The sequence below is a fragment of the Leptopilina heterotoma genome, unplaced genomic scaffold (assembly GCF_015476425.1).
Source record: "Leptopilina heterotoma isolate Lh14 unplaced genomic scaffold, ASM1547642v1 Lhet_381, whole genome shotgun sequence".
Lineage (NCBI taxonomy): Eukaryota > Metazoa > Arthropoda > Insecta > Hymenoptera > Figitidae > Leptopilina > Leptopilina heterotoma.
In genome coordinates this window covers 192,829-216,287 of record NW_025111056.1, presented here as the reverse complement: position 1 = coordinate 216,287, position 23,459 = coordinate 192,829, and the positions used below count along the sequence as shown (strand labels likewise).

Here is a 23,459-nt window from a genome sequence, read left to right as displayed (position 1 = left end):
ACTTTTTTGCACGCTTAAAGGGAACGTTTCAGTTAAGGATAGGCCAATCTGCCTTTCTTATTCTCTCTCTTCCCATGAGATCGTTCAATTTCTCTGTGGCTCCTCAGCAATCTATTTCGTTTCGTGCTTTAGAGCTTATTCGCTGAGCTATTTATTTGCAAATGTCAAAGGAACTAAAGGTTCAACTTGATACAATCTTTAATAAATTTTGTCAGAAGAGTAAAATATTTCCACTCCAGAAAAACAAATAATAGATTAATGGAATCTTCGTAACAATGCTTTATTAATTTTTGTTGGAAAAAGATAATAATTTTGTAATCAATTGTTATGAAGATGAAATAATAATGAAATAGAGAAACTCATTGTTTAGAATAGACATAAAGATGGAGACAAATAGACAATTTTTTAACACTTGGAATTAACGTCTTTTTCGTTCTCAACTTTAATTAATTTGTATAGTTAAATCGCATGAAATCAGAAGGATCATTCTTTGTTAAAACACTCGATTTTAGCTTCAAGTCGAGAGACACTTGAGTTGGCAGAATAATGTCTTCAAAGACAAGAGAAGATGATGAGTTTCGTTCAAGACATTTTACGTTTAATGTGAGCGGCTACTTGTAAATCCAAAATTAAGAGTTGCGATAAAAGCAGTAAAATATTTTAATGCAAACAGTAATTGTCTATAAACATCACTGCTATCACGTTCCAGAGAAAAAGGAGGTACTTTATTTCTAGTACCTACAGTTTCACTGGATTATAATAATTATACACATTTGCATTGCCGTAATTACATCATTTTTTCTAAATTTACGTTTTAGTGAATAATCTAAATGTTTTCTTCATAATTAAAAGTAGGTGACATTGAAATATAAAATTTTTAGCCTTTCCTATATTCACAAGTAGAATAAAACTCTAAAACTCTTGTTTTGGTTGTTGATACATTCAGTGAGATGAAAGTACTTTCTCTAGACGTCGAGTAATTTTTGTGAATCGAGATTTTTAAAAAGAATGCAAATGTTGGAAAGAAAGAATCGCTTCCAGCTTCTACTATAAATCTTGGAACTAGCGAGGCTTGTGTCGAGTCGGTGGCTTGCATAGAACTGGAGGAAGGATGTCGTAAAAGTGGAGGCAGTAGCAGTTCACGGTTCACAGACTAGCAACTTTGAACCTTAACGGTCGCAGTTGATCGTTTATCACTCCAAGTGTGAAAGGTATAACCATTTTATTCCACAGGAGCCAAGTACCGTTGACCTTCATAACATTTACGCCCATCTCAAAAAGTATGTAGATCCCGAATTCAACAGTCGAATTATGTACGTTCACATATTTTATTTTCCCCCTCCGAGAACATGAAAATCAGAAAACCTTTATTGCTTCTCCGCCGAAAAAGCGGAAAAACCCGACCATCCTACAAAGATTATTTGAAAAGGGAATTGTATTAGGACTCTCCTGCTGCTACGAACAATAGTGCATGAACGTTGTCAGAAGGGACAACTTCTTTTCCGAAACTTTGAGTAAAAGTTGAATTGCACGTCAAACAAATCCTCGAAACCACTTACTCTTTTCAAAGCAATGTAAAATTGAATTTAACGAAAAACTTGCGCACCGTCAACTTGATTTCGTAGATGGAGAAGTTTGCCACAAAAAATAAAGAAAAAGACTGTTTTCATCGTTAGGATATTAGAACAAAAACAAAAAGAGACGAAACCACAATTCATGTACCTAAAGTTAAAATAAAGTTAAAGTTAAAGTTGAAGTAGCGTGACCATTGGCACATTATCGTAATCCGACTTTCGGATTAGACAAAGGAACTTGTATGCAATGCAGTGTATGGATTTACTTCCGAAAGGGAATATTCCCGGCATCGCAGTTCCCTGCAACTGTGAGCAGCCGGTGATATAGCATGCATACACATACATTTCTACCTGTCCGCAAGCTATCCGAGGAAATAGAGTTACCGCGTGCCATATTCCAATTACCTTCCTCTTGCCACTTGGCACTAACCCTAAACCGATACGAGAAATTTCCTTAAGGCCACAGGCATGTTGAGATTTACTAAACCAATACCTACGTAGAATTCGTTGGTTTCGTTTTAAGTGAACATCTTTGTTTCTTCAATTTCATGTTTTCCGCAACTTTACTTTTTCTTAAGCCTGCCGAACTAGAATACAGAAATTCAAATGGAAATTCAAGATGCAAGAAATTTTCAACTGTCTGAAATTCCTCTATACGTGTAAACACAATCAATCTAAATGGATGAGTACTGTACCTGTAAAAATAGAAAGAGATTTATTTTTGCAATGGATTGTCGACCACATTTTCCAGTCACGTCTCAACATAACAAAAATTGAAAACTAAAAAATGGCAATCTACTGGAGTGAATGTACTTTTGTTGGAGCTATTTGGTCTGTATATTTTTAAACTGAGCGACCAATAAAAAATATTTGTCTTCGCTGAAAAAGAAAACTATTTTGCATCTATATTATTAACATTTAGATTATTTAAATGCAATATTTTTTCTTTATTTTAGTTGATAAAAAAGAAGCACTTTTTTGCTTCTCAAGTACTACTTCAACTTTTGATTTACTTGGAAAATACGTTTCGTCTTTGTTAGAATGTATACTTCGATAACAGTAGTTTACTTGCAACGACTCTAAAAACCAGAAAAGTTTTTCAATACAGTACGACTACTTTTTGTGATCGAATCGTGCCAAGAGTGAGCGCGCGAACATAAAACTTGGTAAATGTTCAATCCAAGATAGAGAGATCGTATTGCGTGGAAAAAAGAATGAAATTCCTTGAGTGCATTCACTCTTATGGATCTTTCTTAAGAAAAGAAGTTTAGTGTAGGTATAGGTGTACAAAGATTTGACATTTTACATGCAGTGTCAAACTAAATAGCTGGAGTTTAAAAAATTCTTGTTCACAGGTTTCACACCGTTCTGCAAAAAGTTTGAATTACTTTTTAAAATTGGCACTTGGTATCGACTTCATGTCGCTTTCTACATACTTTTTTTTTGAAGGGGTACTTTTTATTTCGCCAATTGTTAAGTTGCTAAAGATAACGGAATTTATGTATGTGCGTTTTTCATTAAACGACAGAATTATTTCTTTTTATTTTCTCCCGCACTTACATCACTGCAGTGTAGGTTTGTACAAATGTCGACTACTGAACAGTCGCATTGTTATACGTTGAAAAAGTTTATATCAGCGACAAAATTACATTACGCTATGCAAAACAATACGTTCCCAAAGGATCTCTTAAAATCCTGGCTTCGTCTGCTATTTGCTTGCCACTAGGGTGTGCATTGAAATGAATGAAAAACAAATTTCTTTTGACTGGGAATTTTAGATGTTGTTTTGTTTTTAACGAAAATTGCATAAACTCAGTTAATCAACCGAATTTCCAAATTCCAATAGTGTTCAAGATGCACCACTGGAGTATTAGTTGCCATCTCAAGTCGGTTTCTATTCATGAGAATAAGTAATTGATTATAATGTGGGAATATAAACAACAGTGCGAGCAAATTGAAATGCATGTTTGAAAATGACTCTATTTGCATAGCCAAGTTTATAAAAAGCACTTTGGACTGAGCGAGGCGATCAAGAGCTACTGGCCAGAATATCGCGAGAGTGAAAACGACGACAGTTGACTGATTTATTCATCAGTTCTGTTTACACTAGTCTTTTGTTGTTGTTTCGATTTGTTAAAGTGACACATGACATTTTATTAGTTTTCCGTATAGTTTTTAATGAATCGAATGAGTATTCGCTGTAGCGTTTGTTTTGTTCAATACTTTGAGAATGTTAAAAAAGTAAGTAGAAAAGGAAATTCGTTTGTGAAGCATTGAATTGATTGCAAATTCCTCGTTTGCAGCCTGTAATAATGCAAATAGAGGCAAGAGGCAGGTTGAATTACATTCTTGAAAAAGCCAGCTTCCTCATGTGGCCTGTGAACTGTGTTACGATACCGAAATTAAAAGCTCACTGAGCGGTGGTTAATTACTCAAGTTGTACTTTCACGAGACGAAAGAAGTGACGGCAGCGCTATACAAGCGAAGAAGAAGTGGAAGTAGAAGAAGAAAATGGAAAGCGAAAGAGAGAAATAATATCGGTGATTAAATGGCTCGCTTGTGTCTAAAGAAAGAATACCGAAGGGAAATTTGCCAAGTACATTACTTCTAGAATACTACTCTTTCAAAGTGGAAACTATATGGCGATAATTTCTATAAAAATGATATACTGTTTCGACATTATCGTTAATTAACCCAAGCAGGATAAAGATAAACATCAACAAAGGAGAGAGAGAGAGTTTTCTTTTAATATTTACGTGCACTTTCATTCATTATTATTATTTCGTGAATTTTATGAGGCAGGCAGTAGAGTTTATTTTTCCATTGTTGATGCACAATCTCTGAAACATGATCCATTGAAGAAAGTAATTATTTTTAATCGTAATTGTTTGTGAAAAGCAAATGTTGTTGTTCTTTGTAAAATAACTTTACTCCAGCCATCCAGCCATCGAGTCATTCAGTCAGACAGCGCAGCGTCGAGGCAGGTCAAAACTCAAAAGAGAAGAAAAATGTGGTCTTCAGTCCAAGAGTTGTATCCATTATTAAAATAAGTTGCAGGAGAAATAAAATAAGAGGAGAAGGGTTTCTTATTGGAGCAGGTGCTGTGAGATTCACTCCCCTTCGGCGGAATCCCAATAATTCAATGCCAGAATGAGATTGGCTGGTGCGGAGCGAGCAGCAGTAATCGATAAGGGTGGCCCCTCGTCAGAGTCTGATTGCGCAAAGCTTAACCTTCTTAGTTGGATAGATAACATAATGACCAACTTGATGCTTATCAACGAGATTCTTCTTATAACAACTTTATAAAGCATTTACGTTCTATGTACATGTTTACTGAATACTGACAGTGTCGGATCATTGGATGTTTATTACTATTCTAGTTTATGCTCTCAGCAAGTTTATTATCAAATACAAATTTTCAATTTCCCACTCGACTTGCTACACAAACTCTCCGATTCATTTGTACGCAGAGCAAATTAACATTCACTTCATAATATGTTTGACTACCACAGAGAGTCTGATTATATTAGAGTGGGAATTATCGCGGTGTATCCCAAGGATGCCTCTGAGAACATTCGAACGTAAATACATTAAAAGTTGTCTGTCGCTCGTTTGACGTGTTCCAACGTGTTCCAACGTGTTCCAACGTGTTCTTTTTAACAACAATAATGTAGGTATCAAAATGTGCAATCACTCTTGACTTACTAAACAACTTTCCGCATTGCTGAATGTGAGTTACATTTACCACTGCAAAATTAGTTTTCCCTCTGGATATAGCTGCTTTTCTCGTGTAATCGAACTCTAGGTATTCATTATTTTAATAATGCATTCATGAAATATAATATAATTTTAATGGACACCAATACAATTTCCATTTAAATTACACATGAATATACATGCATAGAATAGTCACGAATAGGTACCAAATGTGACAAGTCTAGCAAATTTTCATGATCTCCTCTGTTCTTAACGACTAATCTCCCAAAACAAGTCTGCTATCGACGCATTTTGCATAGAAACACTGTCAGATAATAATTTCAGGGAAAATGGAGCTTATTGTTCTCTTTCATTAATTATACAATTTTTTTAATAAGTTTCTGGTCCACCCATTATTATTATTATTATTATTTTTGTACATTGTAAATTCAAGAAAAATGTATTGGTCAAATTTGATAATACTCAAATTGAGCGAGTAAAAATGGAAATGATATAAAAATTATTACTTTCGGTACGTGGTATTTTGAGAAAAGACTTTTTATATAATTGATCCAATTGTTCCAACTAGTCAAATTTTTGTTTTCGTGATTTACGATAGAAAATTTTAATTAATACCTTGATAAACTACTTGGAAACAAAGTGAGGTCGAACAATTGCAACAATTAGTCATTCGTTGTAGTATCTAGATTCAATGAATTGAGTCTGACTGAATCATATATTACTACTGTCAGTGTCTGACCACAATCTCTCTTACTACTGAGCTGCATCTCTTTTGTTCATTTTCGTTACCTTGACTCGGAACGAAATGATCGTTAACTTTATAACTAAACGTTAATCATTCAAACTCTGGTTGATTTTAAGTTTGAATGAACAATGAAACTTTTAAACACATTTTTTAGATTAAACCGGAAGAAAATATATTATTGAATATAGTCAAAGCAGTAGATATTTTCAATATTTATTGGGATGAAGCTGAAAAATGATGTTGTTTTAGGTATTATTCTAGTAGAAGTATAATGTAGTGTGTAACATTGAATTGATAGTACTTGCAGCTTTAATCGCGTTAGAATTTTCAACACATACCTAATGCAGAATGGATACGAAACAACATATATTAAAGTGCAATTGAAAATGGTTGATCGAATGGGGCGGAACATTGAAGGCAAATAGCGCGAGGACGAAATCCTCCAGTTCTAGGATAGGGATGAACGTACTGAAGGAGAAATAGCAGGTAGAAATAGAATGGCACGGTGATAATCAATATATATATTCTACTCACGCAGCAGCATAACTGCGTCAAATCGTCAAATCGTGGTCGTTTATGCGATCGTTTCATCGCCCAGCTCCCACATCCAAGTTCAGAGTAAAAAGTAACCCAACAAGATGATACAGTTTACGCGGTGAGAAATTCGTAAATTCACAACTACTTCTTTCCACTGCGTATGCATTTCACAGAAAAAAGTATTTCTCGCAATGACACAATTTAATTTCCTTGTACCAATGTCGGTTGGTTCTGCGTGTATAGTTGAGTGTGACAACTATACAGTTGGTAGAATCGCTGGGCTTGACCAACTGCGTGTTCCCCCAAGTGCACGAATGCAAAACCTCTTGATTGTCGTGGCGCGAGCGCTTGCAGAAATGCTAACCCAGAAATCAAGTTCTGCGGAGTTGGGGAATTAATGAGTGTCTAGAAACGAATAGCAAGTGACTAATGAAAACATTTTCGTAGAAGGCAAATAGCAAAATAGTCGACTTGATTGACATTTGAAAATATTCTAAAACTGGTTGTGTGTGCGCCTCGTGAGAAGTGCAGTGCGTTTTAGTGTCAAGTATCGCACAGGACCGTTTCACCCGGACGCAATTTTAGCGCGTTCGTAAATATTTGCACTTCACGGTTCACGGCCCCACAGACTCATTTCCTCGCATTTCGTTTTCTGGCATATACACGTTATAGAGCAGTGCCCGAGCTTAATCGCGGATCCACTATTTTTCTTCTTTTGCCCGTCCCCCTCTAGGTGTGCTCCATTTGATCTTTTTTTGCGCGTCAGCTGACCCATTGGTCTCGCCCGGGTCGCGCATTATTATGCACCCCACGAGCTGGACTAATAGCCGCCGTTCGAATTTTCTTGCTACTGCTGCTGCTGCTGCTGCTGCTGCTGCGTATAAACATCCAACACGATTAGATCCCACAACTACTCTTGTCAATGTTGTCACACTTTTGATTATGTCAAATCTAAATCTGAAATGCATTCCCTACATTTCTATTTCTGACTGCAATGCATTATCAAAACAGCACTACAATTAGAAACTAGACTTTGAGCAGCATACTATACATTAGAGTTCAATAAATTACTCGGACATTTTAATTAATATAATTAAAAATATTAATTTTTGACATGATTGAAGACTTATTGATAGAATTATAAACTTTTAGTGTCATTGTATATTCGACTAGAAAAAAGGAAATTAAAAATAGATTGTATGTCAAGAAAACTGGCTTTTGCTATTCACTTCACATACACAGAGACAGAAAAATTTCAAAATAAATGTTATTGTTAATAATACAATTTATTTTAATAATTAAATTTTTCGTAACGAACATATTGTACATTCCATCAAAAGCTCTAAAAAATGAAATAATTGATATCGAGGTAAAAATATTCAATTTCCAAATACAGGGAAAATATAGTTTTCATTTAATCATTATTTTTACTTTTAAATTATAAAATTTTCCCGAAAGCTAAAAATAACAATGAAATATATAAACTTATTTAATTTTCATTAAAAAACATATATATATATATATATATATTACAATTTTATGAATTATACTTATATAATCATTCAAACAAAGCACAGTGAAATTGTAGCAAATTTAAAACTTTTATTAATAAATAAAATATAGCAATAAAAGTATAAACTTTAACTTAAGGCGGAAAAATACCTTAATAATATTTTTTGAATATTTTTTGAAAACATTAATAAAAAGTTAAAAGACAGACTTTGATTACTCTCTTTGGGCCAAAGTCGCGACGTAGCCATATTATGGTCAGTGCAGTTCAGTCGAGTGTATTACGTCAATCAGATCCTATGACACTCAGATTCCCGAATCCAGCATTTACAAAGGATACACTGTGTGCATATCGTGCATATTGCCAAGATGTACACGTTCCTGAATAGAGGTGGAATATTCTCGGACCACGAGGGTGGAAAACACCTTAACGGCATTAACATTTCACAGAGGCAAACAATTGATATATACTGCGCACCATGTGTATCAGAACGGATTTCCGGTGGCATCATTCTCGCATGAGTGTATGTTTCTGAAAATCGCTTTTTGCATCTCAAGAGGTGAAATTGAGTCTGGCGTCAATGATATTCTCGGTTGTTTGCTTAATCCGACTTTGAAACGCTTGTTAGTTGGCAATATTAGATCCGAGTAAGCATGATGAATGTGCACTTTCAATCAACATATAAGTGTAAATTGCATTATTCAATTTCCGATGGTTTCTTCAAGGATTTTCAAGGATTTTCAAGGTTGGCGAACATGTCGATATTCAGACAGTTCGGACGAACAGGGATCGAACCAGTTCAAGTATTTCAAAATACGGACTTTAAAGACCAATTACTCACAAAAGTATAACCAGTCCGAGTCAAGTAAGAGAACATTTTACTTCAAACTATAATTATTAAAGATGACCGAGTGATAAAATCATTATCAATTCAATTATTATTTTCAAGAACTTTTAACTAAAATTCTTCTTTAAATCGATTATTTTTAACGATTTTCGAAAAAGTTATTTGACAATTTTCAAATGCATTATTTTGTTTACAATATTCAATTTTACGAAATTTCAATTATCCATTTTCATTAGAAAATTCTACGAGAATTCAATTATTTAAATACAAAAAAAAACAATTTATCGAATTGCATGTTTAGGAACATTCACAAATGATGTCACGTTTTCATTTGTGAACGCTCCCTTTTTAAAAATTGAATTCTCATAAAGAATTTTATTAATAAATTTTTAAATAATTGAATTCTTTTGATTAGAATTTTATTAAAAATAATTGAAATTCTGCAATGAGTTTTATTATTTTTGAAAATAATTGAATTCCAAAAAATGAATTTTATTATTGACGAAAATAATTGAATCCGCATGTAAAAAATTTATTATTTATGAAAATTATTGAATTTATTGAATGATTGCGAAGAAATTTATAAAAAAATTTGTAAATAATGAAATTTCTGTGGAATTTTGATTATTTTTTGAAAATAATTAAAGGTTTGTGTAGAATGTTATTAAATTTTTGTTTAAATAATTGAATTCTTTTGGAAAATTTTATTAGAATAAAAAATTTTTGAAAATAATTTTAATTTTGAAAAAGCCCTGGAGACGAATGAAAGGGGGAAATAATGGAAAGCTCAAATTCTTAAACGGTTGTGTCAGATAATATGCTATTATTTTTTGTTTCATTGCTCAACTGAAACAACCAGTTTGAATAAAGCCATTTAAAAGAATGAAAATTAACTTAAGATTGATGCATGTCTTTGTAGTTTTAATAATTAATAGTGTTTTTGTAATAAAAAATGAAATGAATAAAAAGGAAATTAAAAGCGAATCCATTTTCTCATGCATAAGACAATTAAAATTAAAATTTGTAATTGAAACAGATTACTTAAACTTTTTTTTCCTCCTGGGGAATGTAAAGAGGAAAGAATTTGTAATCAACTGAATAGAAACGTGACTTTTTATTCACTTGGACAAGGTACAAGTTAAATTTCTATTAGCAGTTGAAATATCTTTTCGACAGAGGAAAAATCCACCCAAAATACAAATTTTCGTTGTCGCCGAAACGAAACAACATTTAAGTTGTCCTTTATCTAATCTAAACGCTAATCAAAGTTTTAAAAATAATTTGTAAATTATTATAAAATTAAAGAATATTGCATTGAGAGGAGGGTAAATGGAATAAATAAATAAATAAAAAAATGACTCGATGGTAGAGTTTCGGTTTTGATAATGGAAGAGTGGTTTTGGTCTTGGGCTCTTTTTGAGCTTCCATTAAGGACAGCAATTTAGCTTCGCGAGGTTTCAGAACCCAAAAGTTTTACGATTATAGAAGGATCAAGGCAATCCAGCATGGCTTACGGACTCCAAACTTCATACCAGTCAAGCTCGCTTTTATTATCAGAAAGGACTTTAAAACCTAATTCTTTGCAAATAATAATAAATTTTGCAGCACAACTTTTCGTTATATTAATTGAAACTAGTGATTTAATATGTAGAAATTTATTTGTCACTCATGGTTGTCAATCCTCATTAAATTTTTATAAAGCTCCAGTGAAAATGTAACTGACACTGAGTAATCTCATTAGCTGTTTAAAAATTAATTTATTGTCAGAGACGTGTAATAAGTGCAGTGGATTAACAATGTTCCGCCACATTCAATAATCGAAATTACTGGGAGGTTTGTCAGAGTAGTCGGAATTACTCAATCGACGAACGAGACGCTAATTAGTAAAATTGATTAACTGTGGCGAACTTTACCTGTAGATTTGGCGTGCAATGATCTAACAATTCCAGCATATGTCTGATGTTTTGTGGATCTGGAATTACGAAGTTTAATTCGATGTCGAACTCGCCTCCCACCAACTGTAAAATATAAAAGGAATAGTTCAATACCAATTGGCACTACTAATTAGGTAAAAAAAAAGTCAAATTTCTTTTTCTTCTCTTTCTCCTTTTTTTTCTTTTTTTAATTGCAATTTTTTATGATTGTCTCCAACATGCTGTGTCAATTTATAATTTTAATTTATATTTTCAATTTATATTTTCAAAACTTTATAAAGACACAATTTCTTTTGACTTTATATATACATATGTATGTATGTTTACTTGTGACGTTTCAAGAGAAAATTGAATTCAAAAACACACGTTCATTGACTTCCTTTTTAGTGAAAATATAAAAGCTAAAATAATGTTAAAGGTAAAATTTAAAGGATTATTTATGTGCTCTAGAATAATAATTATTAAGAAAATTTAAGTTTTGAAGATTTAAAGATCTCCTTTGACAGACATTTCGCTAAAGCAGAATTCAAGATAGCATCCGCATAAACTGTCCTTTTTGTAAGTTTGTACTTTATAGATACAAGAAGAATATTGTTCAACAGGAAATGCTACCTCTGTAGAGAGCATGATTTCCGCACAAGCATCATCTCGCTTCCGGTGTTCTCTTGTTTCCTTCTTTTCTTACATCTCTCTTACTTTCTTGACACAATATTGAACATGAATTTCAAATCTTATCTAAAGTAAATTTTTAAAAGGGTAAATGAATAAAGTAATTTTTCACAGAATAAATGGACATTAGATTCATCAAAAGCAAAAAGTTGTTTTTTCTTTTATTTATTCACACAACATTCTATCAATCCTTAAAAGTAAGAAAATAATACAAACATTTATTTAATTGATTTTTTTATATTCATCCGTCATCCCATTGTATTATTTATATGTAAAGGTATTGAATATTAAAGGTGCGTTATTTGATACTTTTATCTGATTCAATTCAACTTGGACACGTCCTCCTGGTTAGTAAGTGCTTCCGGTTTCACTGAGAAAATAAACTTTGAAATAAAAGTACCATGGAACAGTTCAGTTTTTGGAAAGCAATCGTGCATCTGTTGAGTTAAACTAGAATTTTTCCGGGGATTCGACACTCCAAGTTATTTCAACGAGACATTTGCAAACGTTTTACAACAAGATTTCGTTCGATTCGTCACGTCGTTTCACCTAAAAGGAAAATACGATTTGTTTTCACTCGAATTCTAGTGGAAACAAATATTCCGTAGTTTTCTTCTATATTTGAAAAGTCAACAAACAAAATTCCCTAAGTAGACATTTTATGTAGTGCGAAAAATGCGAAAATAGGTTTCCAACTGGGGGGAAATTATTGTTTTACGAATATATTTGAAAACTGAAATATTGTAATATGACATTTAAATAATTGTCAAAGTTGAAAAGACTTTTCTTCCCTTTCTCGAACGTAAATGAGTGCGAACAAACATTGTCAGTCACATGAGGTATACTGGTCACAAACAATGCCACTTGACGCATTGTGTTTTTCGGCCATATAAACTTTTCAAATTGAAAAAAGGAAAACATTGCAATCAATTATTGACGGACTGTCTTTCACTAAACACAATTGACACGATTGTATAGAAATTATTTAGCTCTGAAGTAAAATGGATTAGGGTCAGTTGGTATAGTCTTACACTTGAATAAAAAGAAACTAAAAATTCGTATTAATATTTACAACTGTTTCTAACATTAGACCAAGAATAGTTGAGAAAACAGTAAGTGCCAACTACTTACAGAGCCCACTGCATTAACGTGAAATCGAACTTGATATTATGTTGATGAATATGGAAGCATATATTATGTGATAGGAAATTATAGTCATCTCTATTCAGAATGAAGAGCGGCTCTCTTGGACACATTTTCCGGAAAGTCACGCCTAACCTATTTTACGAGCGTCCAATTTTCGAAGCGATTGGTGTTGAATTAACAACCAATGATATCCGGTGAGTTTCGCTAGCATGTCTGGGTACCTGCTATTTGCAATGCTGAGTAGACAAGTTCGGTATACATATGCGGCTCAGTGCGGTTCAGCTCGCTTGATGTGAAACTGGTCCAGAGATGGAGAAGACAGCAAGTGCTACACAATTAGTGGCTGCTGCACTCCCAAGTCAACCACGTCTGAACCCTTTTGCGTCAGGCTCCACATACATCTCGACTGTCAAACATTGCGTGTAGAAAAAGTGCACTTCTTTATTCACAATTCAAGATATGGTAAATACTGAACTTTGCGTTTAATTTCGGACCGAGAGAATCTATACATAATACATGGTATTGTCTATTCAACTTTGCCCATTGCATAAACCAAGTGGCTCTAAAGTTTCAGGAGTAGTTTATCGAATTGTGGACTAAATACTCCTCAACTTAATAAAATTGCCAAACAAAACTTGATCGCTTAATTCTCAACAGATGACCGAATATTATCCTATTACAGAACTAATATCACCAAATATTCCAAAAGGCTTGCCCAACGTTCTGGAAAATAAATTAAATTTACTAAACTGACAATACAATAACACAAACCTACTCCCATTACGAATAACTGCTCCTGAAAAGCTTAAGATATTAAAAAGGTAAGCACACCTCAAACGACACTGAATACCTCTTATTGTCTCTTGTACATTATGTCAAAGAGTTTCTTTCGTACGCAACACAAGCATTTTAATTAAACTGGTAGGTATTCTGACAAAGGGACAAAGTTTCAATTCAAGTAAATTCTGATCGTGCGAAAATATTCTTATTCCCTTGTTGCTTAATATAGGTACTATTTCCAATATATGCAGTAAATTTTGACCAAGTAAACTAATTGAATTTAATAATTGAATGTTCGTTATGATTACAAGTAATTAAATGTAAATTGAATTCTGCAGTTATACATTTGTGAGCATTGGAGGATGAAATTTTACTGCTTGAACTTGGAAAAATGAAGGTAAACTTGTTGAAAATTTGTTGAAAATTTGTTTCACATTTTTCACATCGTTATCCTTTCATATTGAGCTCAAATAAAATCCCAAGTTATTGACCTACATATGCATCAATTGTCAGTCGACGCTTGGCGAATTCTAGAACGTTAACGAAGCAAATATAGGGCGCAATGCGTTCTCGGAATACATATCCTATCAATACATATAACTATAAATGGTGGGTATATAGACGATAAGAATGACCCTCGTGTACTGAGTTCAGCCAACATACAAACAAATACAGAACGACAAGCCAACTAGATTTCACATATTCCACGATGAGCCACTACAACTCATTCGATTTCAATCACAACTCAAATCACGTACTTGGCGCTGCACTTGAACCATATGATTATTAATTCGAACGTTATTCATCCATCGCATCGTGAACAAGCCCAATCAAAGTAGACTTGTGTACTTAATACTTATTCAAACTACACTAAAACAAAAAACATTGAAAGTATGCTTTTCGCTTCGGTAATACTTGCAGAAGAGCAGAAGCATTGCAAACACGGCAATTGTTTCTCTCTTTTCTTATTGTTGACCTGTATAGTTTCCTGAAGCAAAGATTACCCTTTTATAAAGAAACAATTTCCTATTTGCAGTGCTTTGGTTACTAAGCAATAATTACTGAAATAAAAATCACTTTCTAAAAATGAACCAGTGGAATTTCAATCTGTGAAATGTCACTGAAAAATGACTGATATTTAAATAATTTTGAACTGATTCAAACCGCGAGAATAGAGTCACTGAGTCTCAGTCAAATTTCACTGATTCAGATTTAGAGAGTACAAAAGCGTGATTGTGAGTGTTATATGGACCACTATAATTCCGTCTGGCGCAACCGCGCAAACTTCATCGCACTACTTGTATTTGCAGATGTTTACTACTGAAAGTCGATATTCTTGTGTACCTTTCTTCTCGCTACTATAAAATAATTATGGAAATTGTTTATAAATCTAGTTGTTCTTTGAATATTATGAAATATAATGAAATGATGCGAAGCGTTTATTAATTTTCATTACTGAAGGTCGGTCACGAGATTTATTTTCCTCGATTTCTCTAACTAGCTTGAAAAGTTAAGCTGCATTTAATTTATGGAGAAGAAAGCGTAAGGGGCATGAGGTAAATTGAAATTAATTCTCTTTTACTTGATGAGTATCACAAGAATCACTTATTAAGCTGCAATGCATTTAGTAATTAAAAATGTATTTACACGAACACATAACAAAATCGCTGCAACTGTTTTTTCTATTATCATTATTATTATTTACTATTACGGTATTATTATCATCATCAAGTATTATTGCGAGTTGCTGCAATAATACTCATGCCCTTTAATGAAAAATAAATAATACTAATTAATTACACAGTTTTCAAAAGTACTATTATTTGAATATATATTTTTTTTTAATAATGTTACATTGAGAAAACATTACACTTAACTCAAATTCAAAAATTAATTAAAGTTTTGATTTAAACAAAAACTATGTTTTAAAATTTGATGTTTGATTCAAACTTAAAAGTTGATTATATAAATAGGTTAAAATCCACCATAACTTATGTTTGAGTTAAACTTAAATATGTTTGACTATATAGCAAAGATATTTTAAGTTTAATTTAAACAAAATTTCATGAGTTAATAATAATTACTTTAATTATAGGATGTAAAAATTAAAGTTAGGATTGTGTAAAGATTACTTTAAACAAATTGTCATCTTTATAGCATTGAATTCCTCTTAAAGAAATAAAATAAATATAATTAGAATTATCGCCTAGGTCGTTAAATTAGATTGTCCTATTCCTGACGATGTGGTTGGCCCTTTGACGTTCAAGTAAGAGAGGCACTTGTGTTGCACAATAAATTAGGTCCCAATCTGTTTACGGACAAAAATGACACCTCAAAAGATGTGGTGTTCTATATAATATTTTGAAAAAATACGTTGACACAAAATGGATACCCAAAAACTTGTTACAGGAACAAAAAGATTTGGGATCGTTAAAAAGCAAAGGCATGGGGAGTAGTGAATGGATGTAAAATGCAGTGCACGGGTGTGACCTCAATTAGAGTAATCGTGATCGCTACTTCTGGAAGAGGATTCGCTGGGCGGAAATACTAGACTTTCGTTTTGTCACTGTCACCATCACCTTTTAGTTTTAGTTCGTACACTCGTAGTTTCTAATTTGGTGTTGTCGGATCTAAAACTTGCTTTCTGCTTTCAGTGCAAGTCGCTTGAAAAACCGATTTAAACTAGCATCAATGCAGAAATACGGTCACATGAAAAGTCGACAACATGTGTTTTTAATTTTGCAAAATGCATTATAAAATTTTTGCAATATTTTCAACTTCCCGAGTCGAAATTTAAGCCCTACTTTCACCCTGAATTTTCAGGGTTTATTGAGTGTTATGAGTAATAAAGTAGGATCTAATTCTAATATAATTAGACACTACTTTGACTCCCAAAACAGGCGGAATAATTTGCCAATCTTCCATTTGGAGAAGTAAAGGAGGGTCTAATTCTAATCAGACCCTACTTTACGACTACATTTTCAGAGGCTGAATAGGGTTTAAATTTCGACTCGGGAATTTATCGTCACAATAAAGAGATGTTCAATTTATTGTTAATAGTGAAACTGAAAATATTGTCGTTCCTTAACTTTGTAGGAGACTATAAGACAAGATATAACTACTTGTGAGTCCAGAGGAAAAGCAAGTGCACGTAAAGCAAAAGCTTTGGAATGTAAAACTAGAGAAAAAAGAAGATTGTGTAACATTATCAAAGGAAGGAAGGAAGGAAGTAAGTTCAACTTGAGGACATTGAAGGCAAGTTCAGACACACGTTGACGCTGTTTGATCCTACCAAAAGAAACTCGACCCCTACAACCTATCTATTCAGTTATATTTATCAAAGTACTTTTACAATTTTTCTTGTGTGTCTTTTTCTTTTCTTTCACGTCTATACGTTTACTCAATTTCTTCTTCTAATTTCATTTTAATTTTACCAAGCGTCGGTATGCTAGGAGCATATTATGATTATCATCAAATCATATACACTGTAAAAAAAGGGAGTTAAATTTTAACTCCCCCGCGGGGGTCTATAAAAGTCGCACCCATTGGGGAGTTAATGCCAGGGGAGTTAAATAAAGAGAGTTAAAATTTAACACCCAAATGCTAACTCCCCATGGAAAAAATAACTCGCGCGGGTGTTGAATGAAAAGAGTTAGAAATTAACTCTCTTTTGGAGTTGCTTTTTAACTTGAAAAATTTCACTCCCAACTCCCGAGTCCGTTAACTCCCTAAATTTTTTACAGTGTAGACAAACAGAATGCTTTTGGAAATAGAAAAAAAAATTAAAATAAATAATTTAGTACTTCCAAATTATATGTTAACGTCCTTGAGAAGAAATAATTTAAAGAAAATTTTATTGTTTTGAATACACTGTAAAAAATTAAGGGAGTTAAGGGACTCGGGAGTTGGGAGTGAAATTTTTCGAGTTAAAAATCAACTCCAAAAGAGAGTTAATTTCTAACTCCCTTCATTCAACACCCGCGCGAGTTATTTTTTCCATGGGGAGTTAGCATTTGGGTGTTAAATTTTAACTCTCTTTATTTAACTCCCCTGGCATTAACTCCCCAATGGGTGCGACTTTTATAGACTCCCCTGGGGAGTTAAAATTTAACTCCCTTTTTTTACAGTGTGTACTCATTGTTATACAAGCAGAATTCACTGCCGACCGCAACTAAAGTTGTTTGCAAAAAGCGGAAATAAAGTTTAATTAAACGCAAGATGATTGATAAGCAAGAATCTGTGTGAACTGCACCAGAAGAATTATCGAGATGACTCTTTCGTATTTGATTTCAGGAATTGACATAATCAGTCATTTTACAAGGCTTCCTACTTTGTTAAGGTGAGAAGTATTAACAACCAGGAACTTTAACACTGTTCCTGCGAGAAAACAAGTAGATAACAAGTACTCGGGCGCCAAACGAGGCATTGCTTGTAATTTCCAACGCCTCATTTATCACTTCTTGCCAATCGAACGTGTGCCAAGTATTCTTATAACTTTGGAAAACAGCGAAACTTTCCAAGTCCTGACATCGAGACTGCTTCGAGTTTCAAGCTAAATGATTGATTTCAAGTTCTCTTAAAATAAAACTTGTTCAACTTTTTTCAATCTGTTTGAATGTTTCCTAAAACATATACAGTATTTTATCATTGTTTGATGAGTTTTAAGGATAAAAGGAAGCAGTAGGTTAGAAAAGAGCTCGTTTGGAATAAAGTATTATAAGTAGAGAAAATTCGACACTCTCCAAAACTGGATCAGTGAAATTTGACAGATTTAAGTAGTTTTTAATTGATTCCCTGAGTCACCGTAAATCAGTCAAATTTCACTGATTCAAATTGACGAATTTCAAGTTTCTAAAAAATTCCAGAAATAAACTCTACAATATAAAAAGTCTAAAAAAAGAAACATCAACATATAATCGAATTATTATGTCTCTATAAGTCATAAATTTTTTGTTGTTGTTGTCAACACAAATTCAAAAACAGTTTGTGATATATAAGTTCTGCTATATAGGTACATATAATATTTGTCAATTACGAATGGACCACAACTCAATTTAAATCTCGTCGTTCACGCTCGGCGAGTCACGTTAAACCCTTACGCGTGTTCTCTGGTAAATAAACTATATACATTGAACGGCATGAAACAAGATTCTAGGAAAATGAAAATAGAAAAAAAATTAATAGGAAATATCACTGATGAAAGTTCTCCTTTACTGAAAATTTCTTATTCAACTCTTTATTAAAGTTGAGTTTTTAAACTAACAAATCACACTATTTTATTACATTATTATTATTACTATCATTATTGTATTACTGGCTTTAGACCAACTGACCATTAAAACAGTGATATTCAAACAGAATCATCTCGATACGCGAATAATCTTGATGAAGGGAATTTACACAGAGGAAGAGAAGAAACGTTGATATAACTAATAAACTCAACTTAAAAAATGTTAAAAATATTATTAACCCATTTTTAGTTTTAACCTTACTTTACCTTTATTTTAGATGCCCATATTAACGATACATTGTGTGTTCATTATCGATCTAGTTATTAGGTTAGTGATAATATTAAACAAAATTGCCTAGATTTTGCGCTACAATGATTATCCATCGGAATTCATTTAAAAAGTATTTTAAATTCGGTCGAATTAATTCAAGTACAATAAAATAATTTTGTATTTCCTAATGAATTATTATTAGGTATTTATTGTTGAATTAAATGGTAACTTATGGGGATAAGATTTGCTAAAACTTCAATTTTGATTAATAATGGATTAATAATGAAAAAGAAAATTCACAGAAATTGAGTAATAAAGTGAATAGTTGCGAGTTAATTAGAAAATAAATAATTAGCACAAAGGACAATGCAGCTAGTTATTGAAAGTTGAGGAAAAACTTGACATAATGTATATTGCGGTGTACAATATAATCTTTGGAGTCTGATATGTGTCAAGATCACGCTCAATGGTCGCAAGCATCATTAACGACAGAGTGGAAATGTCGCACGCTGCACTGACATAATGAAGCGATCGCTTGGCAACAAATTGGAATTCAGACTCGGTAAACTCTATGACGTGTCCAAATGTAGATTCGAACTAAAGCAATCAGGTATACGCGTGTTACGTAATTGTTATCTGATGCACCCCCCTTGAGGCTCCTATTTGCACTCTGAATCCTCTGCTGCCTTCATAATGAAGGCAACCCTTCCTTCATTTTTCGCTTGTCCTTTCGTGGAAATTAATTAAAAGTTTCGACTATTTTCATGTCCTGACTCTATGCATTTTCACTACAGCACACTACAGCACACTACAGCACACTACAGTCATCAAAGTTGCAAAGCAGGAAAAACTTAAAAAGAGGCAGCGTGTTGAGACAAATGCTTGCTATTGTACGGCACGAACACGAAGAAGACGCGAGGTCTCTTTAAATTTTTACGTTTAATCCTGCGCGACTGTACGAAAAGTGTGCTTTGGCGAGGATTCAAAAAACGTTATCTCTCGTCGACTCCACCCCTGCATCGCACATCGATCATCCCCCTAAGCACACCTCAGGCAGATTACAATGACTTTGCGATTCAAGCCCTTGTTAATATGTCAAATACAGCTTTAAAAATATGGAAAACTCTGCACCAAGATAATTAATTATCATTCCCCGCGAGATAAAACTTTAAGTGCCTTCTGCGAACCTCAGTTTTCTAATAAATGTTTGTTTCAAATCCGAAAAGAAGAGGCGCATAATTCGCGTTTCATCTGTCGCAATCTGTCGCAATCTGTCGTCAGAATGACCTACAAGGACAAAAAGAATTGCTGCAATTGGCATGAGTTACGAGGAACATTAATAATGGTCAAGGAAAAACACTAGGTGTCTATAAAAGTCAGATGTGCAGTGTGCTGCAGACACATGTCCGTCCACATACACCCACGACAATTACTTTCATGACCTATAAATTAGAGGAGCAGGAAGCTGTTTTTCATTTATTTCCACACGAGGAAAAATGAATGACAAATGAGGGCAAAAAATGGGTATCACAATGTCTTTGATGGGATTTTTTGCTCCAACTAAATACGCTCCTTCATTATCTTAGTTTTCCCCATTTCTCTTTACTTCCTTGAAACTAATGGAATACCCTCATTATTAATATAAACTTTACCCCTGCTATATATCTCATCTATTAGAAACTCTCACTCTTGCGTCGGATCATTCAATCTTTCTCCTCGAGCAATTAATTGCGAGATATCATTCTGTATAATTATAGTAACAGAATGAGAGACAAACTTACATTGATAAGGGGAATTGAGAGATTAGTATTAGTGGATATTAGTTGATCCCGCAAACTAAAACATTTCCAGTCTCACAATTTGTAAGCGTGCATGAGCACAAAACTTTCTATTATTACAGCACTTTAAATCAGTTACCGTAAAATTAAGAAGTAAGTCTTAATTAAGGCGCAACATTTTTAAAACAGACAATGATGAATTCACGCTATGGATTTTGCTAAATTTAAGACTGATTTTAAATTAAGATTCGCATTATTCTATTTTCTCCTTTACGAGAAATAATATTGTAACTAAAATACAACAGTGAAATATAATATTGAACTCCAGTTTAAGGGTATTATCAGCACAGAGAATCCAACTAAATCATATTCAATCGAATTATTGCCGACAGAGAGTAATTCTCTCGTGTATTCCTGGGTAAGAGAAGAGGTGCAAATACATTTGCAAGAACCTTACTCCCCAGGTTCTCTTGAAAATTATGAAAATCAAAAGAAAAGTTTCCTTTTTTCGACAATCGTAATAATTCCTGAAGTCACATTTCTCATTTAATTCTTTTAGTATGTCGCATCATCATTATTACTACTAATTACTATTATGATTCTATTGTGGAAGTTAATTACGGCTTTTTGTTAGATTTTTCGTATACTTGAAGACGAGCATGTACAGCAAGAACAATAGAAAATAGGAAAAGTTGACGCTTTATTGACTTATTTTCAACTTTTTGCAATAAATGAGAAAAGTTTGCAATTGTCATTAATGAAATGAGGATGATTAACAAATTATAAAGATCATGTTAATGAAGGGCGACAATATGTTGCTTGGGATTGATGCAACACTGAATCAATGAGAGAAAAAGTAGAGGGGAATTGCGATAGAGTACAAAGAGCGGACATTGACACACGCACTAATCGAACATAAATCTGTCTGCAGTACATGTACTCAAACATTTATAGAGGAACTCACACGTGTACGCGGTATTTGAAAGTTCTCGTTTCATTTCCCCAAATCCCGAGTTTTCAGCGCGTAATCTCACAAAGCGGCGAGAGTTGCATTCTCTACGAAACGAGAAGAGACTGGATGCTGGATTAAAACGAGAGATGTGCTACCACTTGCATGGGGAATATATTTAACCCGCGAGTTTCGAGCACTAGAAATTTATTCGTATTTTATTGGCAGTAGAGAATAAATGAGTCTATCGAGTGGAGAATAAATGCTTAAGGAAATCCTAGGTGAATATAATTTATGGCCGTCTTAACTTGAGCCCTACTTTGACTGCGCATTAATTCTCGCTGGGAATTGAAATACAGATTTTATAAATGACAATGATCCGCCTGTATCGTGGTCGTGCATCTGTGAATGATATTCCTAATGCATCATGCGCAGTAACATGTTTACTTGACACGACCCACTACCCAGCACGAATACTAATTATCATCTTCGCACTCAGTGGGCTCGCAAAATGAGGCCAGTTACGTGTGTACAAGGCAGTGGGCAAAAATTATTATCAATCAAATGCTGTTATCTCTAATCCCGTGTTTGAGCCAGCACCTTTTCTCACTCAGTCCAACCTGGTATTGGTATAACCCGTAACAGGATATCCTTTATTAAATTTTCCTCGAGGCGATCGATCCTCGTGTCCATGAGATGCCCAGGTCGATTGCAACCCCATGCTCCTTCAGACTCCACGACAACTCCATTTTTCATCTGGAGCGAGGAAAATTTCATGAGACCGAGCTGCAGGACGATCGACGATTCCAGAAAGCACCTGCTTTCTTGCCCTTCTGGGCAACTTTCTATCAAATATCACCCACAATTTTTTTATGAATGCCACAGCTTAAATTTATCACGAAAATGCTCCCGGGGTTTCTATTAAAAAGCGACTTGAACTTGAAATCACATTTTATTTCCGGCAAAGAAAAATGTTACTGAAAATTGCTAATTCGATTTATTGGAGTAAGAAGAGAGTGGAAGGAAATTTCAAATTTCACAAACAATTTAAATGTTGCCAACATTAATTGTAGTTCATAAGAATAAGAATTGTGTACATTAAAGGATCTGTATGAAATTAAATTTCCACCTTGGAAGATTAAATGCGAACTCCTTGTACAACTTGAATATTTTACAGACTTTCAACTCATCAAACAGTGCAAATGTAATGTATAGACGCATTTTATGAGATCGTAAATTATGCATGCAGCGAAGAGTTACGAAGGGTGTGTTTATCTTCTGTTTTATGAATATTCATCGGTCAAAAAGAAATATCAACATTCTGAGAAAACAGGCATCGAAGGTATAACAACGATATCGGATGTCTACAACTGGATTTGAAAAGTGCTTTTCGATGCATATTTTTGAGGCAGAATATGAATCGTTAGGATTTGAGGATTGCAGTGGGGCTTGACGATTGTCGACGACGCAGCGATTACGAGCAGCGGTAAATATCAGTCTGCTTTGCTGCAGAAATTCCCGTGCAGAGCAAGTAGGTCAGGAAAAAGCTGGAAAAGCACGAGCCCACGAGGAAGACGAGAGAGAAAATGAAAGAGGATATCCAAGGATAGACTCGGGAAAAGAGAACAGACAGATCAGAATTCTCTACGTGGGTATAGACAGCTAGCGTAAAGCGGTGAAATGCTGGAATTGTACTGTGAAAATGGCTCTTTTTCGAAACTCCATTTCGCGTACTGCACAAAAAATATCGCAAATACTTTCAAATAAATAAT

The 23,459-nt window shown here is 33.7% G+C and overlaps 1 protein-coding gene across 6 annotated transcripts in view; it reads right to left on the bottom strand.

The window, feature by feature from the left end:
• Positions 1-23,459, bottom strand: part of LOC122505964 (neurobeachin) — a 170,280-nt gene that overhangs the window by 122,904 nt on the left and 23,917 nt on the right. For all 6 annotated transcript variants that reach the window (XM_043617873.1, XM_043617878.1, XM_043617879.1 and 3 more), the window contains exon 2: positions 10,844-10,948. In XM_043617873.1, the coding sequence (XP_043473808.1) occupies positions 10,844-10,948 (105 nt within the window). The remainder of the gene's footprint in view (positions 1-10,843; positions 10,949-23,459) is intronic.